This window comes from Myotis lucifugus, unplaced genomic scaffold (assembly GCF_000147115.1).
Source record: "Myotis lucifugus unplaced genomic scaffold, Myoluc2.0 scaffold_162, whole genome shotgun sequence".
NCBI lineage: Eukaryota > Metazoa > Chordata > Mammalia > Chiroptera > Vespertilionidae > Myotis > Myotis lucifugus.
The window spans coordinates 341,147-349,564 of NW_005871210.1; the positions used below are offsets into that span (position 1 = coordinate 341,147).

The 8,418-nt window shown below is 41.1% G+C and overlaps 1 protein-coding gene across 3 annotated transcripts in view; it reads right to left on the reverse strand.

Annotated features, from left to right (window-relative positions):
* FBXW4 (F-box and WD repeat domain containing 4) overlaps window positions 1–7,415 on the reverse strand; it is a 75,432-nt gene extending 68,017 nt beyond the window's left edge. For 2 of the 3 annotated variants that reach the window (XM_023759800.1, XM_023759796.1), the window contains exon 1: window positions 7,348–7,366. In XM_023759800.1, coding sequence (XP_023615568.1) covers window positions 7,348–7,349 — 2 coding nt within the window. In that variant the 5' untranslated portion in view covers window positions 7,350–7,366. Of the gene's footprint in view, window positions 1–7,347 lie in introns of all 3 variants that reach the window. The other variant, XM_023759801.1, reaches the window with a different exon arrangement.
* Window positions 7,416–8,418: the final 1,003 nt, after the last annotated feature.

Below are 8,418 nucleotides of genomic sequence, written 5' to 3' on the forward strand. Positions count from 1 at the left end.
CCAATGGGCACTGTGACTCCCCAAGAGAGGGGATGTGGAAAACAGCATTTCCCACACTCATTTGATCACAGAATCAGTTTTCAAGAATTCCACAATCCAAGGCTAATCTAGCACTTTCTGAGAATAAACAACAGCAAGAAATATGCTACTATTTCTTTAGACTAGACCCGTGGTCGGCAAACTGCGGCTCGTGAGCCACATGCGGCTCTTTGGCCCCTTGAGTGTGGCTCTTCCTAAGCCTTAGGAGTACCCTAATTAAGTTAATAACAATGTACCTACCTATATAATTTAAGTCTAAAAAATTTGGCTCTCAAAAGAAATTTCAATCGTTGTACTGTTGATATTTGGCTCTGTTGACGAATGAGTTTGCCGACCACTGGACTAGACCATCTTCTAAGTGAAACCTAACTGGGCACTAACAGACTCAAAAGTGGACTTTATTCTCATACCTTCAAAGTGACGTTTCCTCGGACTCCCTGAAATGTGAGAGGAATACACTACTCTGCTTCTCGGGGTCATCTCACAGTTTTAATCTTATAACTGTGTTCCATATTAATCACCAAAGCAGATTCTTAGCCCTAGTGGCCAAGTTTCAAAACCCCTGGTGCCTTCCAGCCTGGGATGAAGGGATGGAGAGAACATGAACTAGATACCACCCAGAAAGTTTTTATATCTCCAGTTCCTAGGCCATTATGATAAAGTCAAACTACAGCCAAGATAAGTGATAAATGAGCAGTTCTCCTTTAGTAACTCCGAGAGGAAGGCCTCTCTTAAGCACACACACCACCCGTATCGGCATCTTGACCCACCTTTTCCATATGGACTTTCTAACGAAAATTCAAAGAAGCATGGGGGCTACAGGGAAGAAAGAGAAGTACTGGCAGAGCCCATTACAGAGCTAGTCAGCAGGGGAAATACCATTCCTTTCAGTGAAACAGCTTTCCAGGAACAGTATCTCAACATATTTATTATAAAACAATTTCATTTCCCTGTCCCATCACCTGCCACCCCATCCCCATCCCCCCAAAAAAGCCCACAGATTGTGGATTTCCTCTCATTCTTGGCAGAGTTACCAGAAGAAATATAATACCCTCTTCAGACTGCTCCCAACAGCTGCTAGAACAAGAGGGGGAGCTGGGGTAACCTTCCAAAGCTGCCTCTAAAAATGACCATTCTCCCTGCCAAACCACGCCGCCAGTAAACACAGGACTTCTTTCTCTGCTACTTAAAACAAGGGGAGACCCACCGAAAGCAACAGTGTCCCCTAGTCCAAAATACTTCCCTCCAGCCCATCTGTTCTTCTCAACTTGACTCTAAGCTAAAACCTCTTGAACAGTAAGCCACCAACCACTTTCTTCCCTAACATGTATTCCTTGAAACAAACCTCTACTACTTCACAGGACTAGTTGTTGTTGTTTTTTAATTTGTCTGTTTAACCCACCCATTTGCAAGGTAGAATTCTTATCAAACTCCTATTCAGTGTAATTTCCTTATCTCTGTCCACCTCCCCAATACCTAGTGTACACACACACACACACACACACACACACACACACACACACCTCTTTTCAGGTCAAGAGCCCTGAAAAACAAGAGTCTAGGAACAAATGCAGCAATGGCTACACTGTACCCTGGCCCTTTCCCCTTCCCCAACATCATCACACACTGTATGCACTTTCCTGTCTAGAAAAGCCCCGTCCCCAGGCAGCAGAGAGACTGCCAGTTAGCCTTCAGCCTCTCAGCTGAGACCACCAACAAAGAAGTTCACGAATGTCAACTGGGGGCAGAAGCAATATCTCTCTTTGCTGAGGGGAAACTGGACAGAGCCTCCAGCATCATTCCCCAAAGGTGACAGCCGGGGTTGAGTGAAGACCGTGAAAACTGTACAAGAGCTGGAGGAGAAATATAATGTAAGGAATGATTTGGAATCAGGGGCAGGAGAGGGCGGAGGGATCAACTGGCTGACCCCAAATGTCTTTTCCATCTCTGACTCCTATGATTCTTTGACCTCCAATTTTGTGCTGTGGACAAGGAATGGAAAGTCAACAGACGTGGTGATGTTTTGAAAGAGCCTGGCAGTCTGCTCTTGTCATTTAGTGGCCTTTGCATGTATTTTTTAAGGTGTCTCCAAGCCCTGTCTTCATTTCACAGTTGTCACCTTTCTCAGCAATTTGAACTCATGTCAAATACCAAAACGAAGGAGAAGAAGAAAGAATGTACTGGCAATTAATTGTGGGCTAAAGAGGGGCAGGCACGGGGGCCCATTGGGTGGCCCAGACTTCCAAGGAGGGCAATGTGGACAGTTTGAATATAATGAAGAACTGATTCAAAGTTGAGACAAGGTGGCCAAACCACTAACAAGAAATAAATTCGTTCTCCAGATAGTCTCATACTCAGTTTTAGAAACAGTTCAAGCATTTACATGATTCAGGATTCAAAAGATTCTTAATTAGCCCAACCATCTTGCTTCTACAAATTACAACTGCAGTTCCAGCTGAATCCTGGTCAAACCTGAGCAAGACTGCTGAATAGAAATAAACCAGATCTTGGGATTCTCAACCTCACCTGATGGTTGACACACCTGACATAAATTCTGGAGCTTAACAAAAATCTGTTTCTAAGAATCAAAGTCGGAGGTATGCCAATTTTTACTGAAAATTCAACTCAACTTTCTCATTTTTCAAACAGCTTATTTCATCTTAAATTTTCAAAATTTACTGGAGCCTGGCCTCAAGAAGAGTCGACCTGAACTCCTCCCTGTTCCATGGTTATGAGTTGGGACCAGAAATGTATCCAATGCCAGAGTCAACCCAGAGTTGAGGTTAAGTTGTCACACAAAGGTAATTCTTTTCCATGTCAAATTAACTCTGTATGTTTCCTCAGTAACCTCACTGTCAGTTTGACTTCAGCAGCTCAAGCACAACTTTTTACCTCAGGTGAAGGTGTTAGACACAGAAAACTGAAAGTACGGAGTACTGCAATATCTTCAAATATCATTCCAATAGGAATTGCTCATCCTGCAGATTGGGAGGACTCTGGGTTTCTCCATGTTTCTGCCCTCAAAGCTAGCAAATTCACCCCCTCCGCTTCAAGTTTTACAAGACTGGAAAGGATATAAGCAGCTTCTATATTCTCACGGTCTTGGAGGAAAAGGCCCCTTCCATTCTTCCAGTTTGCATTTGGAGGTACTGACTGCACTAGACCATTTCCTGCTTCCACAGGTGTATTGTTTTATTTATTTTATAAGCATGTAAACTGAACTCAATTTTTATTAACTCACAGAACCACTAAAAATAAGGCTTCCCCAAAACGACTGAAGATTAATAACATCCATACAGGGGTGGGCAAAAGTAGGTTTACAGTTAATAAAACACCTAATAATAATTAATAAATAAATAATACAAGAATATACAGTGTTTCAGCATACTCACAACTGTAAACCTACTTTTGCCAAGCCCTGTATACGAAACCTTGCAACGAACTGGAGAACAAGTAAGTGACTCTCCTCCCTAGGTAAGGCAGAAAGGTGAAGGAGAAAGCAAAGTTACTTTAAGTTGATATTTGTTTTAGGCATTAAATGTAACCAGTCCGCAATGCCTTCTCTGTTCAGAGTTAGGAAACTTTATGCTTTCTGGGCCCCCCCAAAAAAATGCTCTTAGGCGCAATCATTTTAAAACAAACAAACACACTCTGCTTATCTGTGTCCATCTCACCACTCTGGACGTTAATCATCACTGAAATAGATACCCCAGTTCCCCAGCCTCAAAGTGCTCCCAGCCTACCAGACCCTGTCTGAGGAATGAATGTACATGCCAGGGCAAACACCTCAGAGCCTGACTCCCTAAACACCTATTGTTAGTTCTAGGCAAATCTATCACAGGTAAATGCAAGAGCACCCAGGTATTGCTCAAAGGATATTTAAAATAAAATTCAAGTTTGAAAACATATAGGACTTAATTTGGGAGGAGGATTAAGTAGGCTTTCTTTAACATAAGACTGGCAGAAGTATTTTTTAAAAATAGGTTTACTAGTACATACACAGATGTACTTTTTTCTTTCCTTTCTTTGCTCTTGTTAATTTTCAGTATCAGAATATCTGTAGATAGCATCTTTGTTCTTCCACCTGTCACACTAACTACTTGCATTTAGCCAATGTTATAAACTGACAGAGTTAAATTTCACTATTTTGTTTTTGGAGACTGAACTAGTTAGTTTCCCCCCTGCTCTAGGGAAAACTTAAAAGATTGCTATATGAAACCTTTCCTTGATTTTTATATTAAAGATATTTCTATTTCCCCAGGCTTAATAAAGCCTTCAAACAAAACTGATTTTAAGCCAGATGACTGACTCAAGCTGTCTCTGTGTCTGCTTGGAGGAAAAAAAAAAAAAAAAAAGAAAAACCCTCAGGATACCTACCAGTGTTCACTGTTTGGGCAAGAGGCCTAAAGGGAAGCAAATTATTTGTTTGTGGTTTAAAAGTGGCCAAAATGCCTTCAAGCACAAGTATAAGACCATTAACAAATCACAAGGAACCAAAGCAGTTCATCTTACTCACATCAACAAAGCTATGATCAGTTAGGAACAGCCAAACTGAATGGGACTTGCCCTGGGCCGGAAGGTCAGTAAACCTTAGCAGTTTGTGTTTCAGAGAATCAAGAGGCTCTCCGGCAGGGAGTGCAGGCCCTAAGCCCACAGGTTCTGCTGTCATGATTCCAAAAACATCCAGGACAGGTGAGAGAAATTAAGCAGCGTGTGTTTTCCCTCTTGCCTTTAGGCCGAGTCTCCACTTTTGCCATATACAGATTGACCAGCGGAGAAGCCAAGCAATTAAGAAGTTCTACTTTACAACAATTTATTGAGTGCCTACTATGTGCTGAACACTGTAGCACTTACACATTTAAGCCTCATTTTTCTAGGTATGGTATTCCCATTCTTGATAGATGCTAAAAACTCTGATGCTGTGAGGTTAAGTTTCTGATAAAATGAAGTTTTGTGTCACTGACAAAAACTTATCCCACTGTCCAGTTGGCAATTAATCAGCCCAAAGCATGAACTACAGCCCTGCCACTATCCAAGCAGCCAAACTCTCACTGAACTTTGGCCCTGGCGCCCTGATGCCCTAAGAGGAATGGGTGCACGCCATCTCCCTCCAGGGATGACAAGTACCTCTCTTGGTAGCTTATCACGTCTCTGCAGCTGTCCAGAAACAGACCACACTGGTCAACACGGGCTCCACCTGCTCTAATACAAACTTCTCCTCTCAGCTCAGAAAACAATGACCTTGCTCTTTATCAAGTGCTGTGGTCAAGCAGCTTCCCTAGAAGTTTGGAGGTACCTCATCCTAGGGCACAGTCAAGAACTCAAAACACACGGGCCGAATAAATAATAAAGCTCTATCACTTGGTAGTCTCAAAGCACCATACATTTATACTGTAAACTCACTTTTATTCTATTGTTATTGCTTATAGAATGCACACTCATTCCCATTATCTCTTTTAAAAGACTTGAAAAAAAATTCTTTCATTCGTTCACTCAATCTCTAGAACAGTGATGGCGAACCTATGACACGCGTGTTAGAGGTGACACGCGAACTCACTTTTTTGGTTGATTTTTCTTTGTTAAATGGCATTTAAATATATAAAATAAATATCAAAAATATGTCTTTGTTTTACTATGGTTGCAAATATCAAAAAATTTCTATATGTGACACGGCACCAGAGTTAAGTTAGGGTTTTTCAAAATGCTGACACGCCTAGCTCAAAAGGTTCGCCATCACTGCTCTAGGAGAGAGAGAAAGCAAAACTTTGCCTTGGCTGGCTTGAGTTCAGTCATGTTAGCCAACTTCTTTTATAGGCCAACTGATACCTTCTCTGAAAGTTTTTCTTACAAGGAATAAAGGCCACAAGACTACAACCCTCAAAACGCCAGATATTCATTATCATCAACAATAAAATCGTACTAGAATAAAAGCTAAACAAAATGACCAAAATTTATAAAAGATTAATCTTGTACATGATTAATAATACCCAACTAGAAAACATACTGAAAAAAAGAGATTATTCATAATAAAAACAAAATGCATAAAATATTTAGGAATACTTAGGAATAAATATAAGAAAAGGTGTGTAGGAACTTTATAGTGAAAACCACAAAAACTTTGGAAAAGGCAAAGAATTTATTTTTGCTTGGGTGGTTGAGTGGAAGTAGAGATGTCACACACACCAAAAAAAAAATCCAACAAGGATAATCTAATCCTAACAGATATTAGACCCTATCAAAAAATATTTAAAATAGTGTGGAAATGGAAAAATATATCAGTAGAACAAAATGAAGAGTTCAGATATAGATCATATATATACAGATATGTACACATATACATATATGTACACATATATATGTGTATATATGTATGTATGTGTACATTAATACTTGACAAAATAAGCTTTCTAGAACAAAGGGAAAGAACAAAATGTATAGTGATAACTAGGTAGCCATTTAGAAAATAAGAGTTGGACTCTCATCCCTTGCACACAAAAGTGATATTGATGAAAGTTTTAACTATTTTTTAAAATCAAATTATAACAGCCCTAGCTGGTGTGGCTCAGTTGGTTAGAGTATCATCCTGTGCACCGAAAGGTTGCCAATTCCATTCCCGGTCAAGGCACATGCCCAGGTTATGGGTTCAATTCCCGGTCGGGGTGCATGTGGGAGGCAACCAATTGATATTCCACTCTCACATTGATGTTTCTCTCTTTCTTCCTCTCTCTCTCTAAAATCAATTTTAAAACATTTTAAAAATCAAATTATAAGACAACAAGTAGCTATTCAAAGAGGAGATTTATCAGGTCTGTAGAGGAGTTATAAATTTCTCAGATTTGGGGGGAATAGAAAATAAACCACAAAAGACTGACAGATTCTGATATACAGGTGTAAACAAAAGTAGGTTTACAGTTGTGAGTACACAAAACAGTTTATTCTTGTACTGCTATTTATTAATTACTGTATTATTTTCCATTCAGTAACTGTAACCCTATTTTTGCCCACCCCTGATTTTAAGTGTAAACCTTCTATAGGCTAAAAATATTAAAGTATAAAGAATTGGGGGAAAATACTTGCATCAAAGAAAACAAGCTAAAGCCTAATAGCTACGACCCACAGGATTCCAAATTTATAAGAAAAACATCAAGACTGCAATAGTAAATGGCAAAGACTTGGAGCAATCTCACAGGTGAAACAAACACATGGGTAAATATTTATCCTGGTCAGTGGTAAAAGAAATGCATAAATAACAAAACTTTGAGGTACCATTATGTGTCCCAAAATAGCAAAGATTTTTTAAATTCTCACATGAAATCGGTTTAATCATTCATTGCTGGTGCCACTGTGCCTTGATATGTCTTTACAAACCAACCTTTGATTCCATAATGCCAATCTTGAGAATTTATCCTAAGTAACCAATTCAAAGAGAGATATATTGGATGGAATGTGACTTATACTTCAATAAAGCTGTTACCAAACATACATTATTCATTTCATTGTTACCTATAATAGCGAAAAGTTGGGCATAACATAAACATTCAATATTAGAGGAATGTTTTTAATCTCATTATGGTACAGCTTACAAACTTTTATTATGTACCTACTGTTAGAGTCAGTGAGAGGGAGGAAGAAGTGTGCAACTGAAAAATTTAAAAAATGAATAGTTGTCTAGAGGTGGTGGCATTATAGCTTTGTATGTTTTAAAACGACTTTCTTTAGTGTTAATACTGTATTAGAACTACTTTTTTTTTTTTAACCCAAACTGGTTGGAGTTGGGTGCAAACTGAAAACTCCCCCCGCCCCCCCATGTCCATACATGGTTTCCCTTCTATTTAATAGCTTAAGCCTTAAGGGGTCAGGAAAGTGGTTCACTCAGAGGTCTCAGATCCCGCCAAGAACAAGCCGAACGGCAATGCCATGCCCTTCCATCAGCCCACACGGAACCCAGCCTCCGGCCGTGCGCGGCACGGGCACCTGCCATGCGCGGGCACCCTTCTGGGCGCCGTTCTGCCCGTATCCTCCTAAACGACCGCTGACCCTGGCCCCGCGCCTTCTTCTCGGGTGGGAGCCCTTTTCTCCATATTCGGTTGTATCTGAGCCCTGGAGCCCCACAACGTTTAGAAGAGGGTGAGGGGGTGCATGCCCACAAAACGTCCTGGTGGACCCCACAGTGGCCGAGAGCGCTGGACCGGGGCCAGAGGGGGCCTCCAGGGCCCCAGACCAGCGGGCTCTCGGGCCGGGGAACGCGGGGAGTCGGCGTCGTGGAAAGAGCGCCAAACGCTGCAGGGAGAGCGGAGGGTGGTAATTGTGGGGGGCGCGGATGGAGGGTGCTCTCGGGGAGGTTCTTCGGATGGAACCCCCCGAGAAGAAATGTGCTCG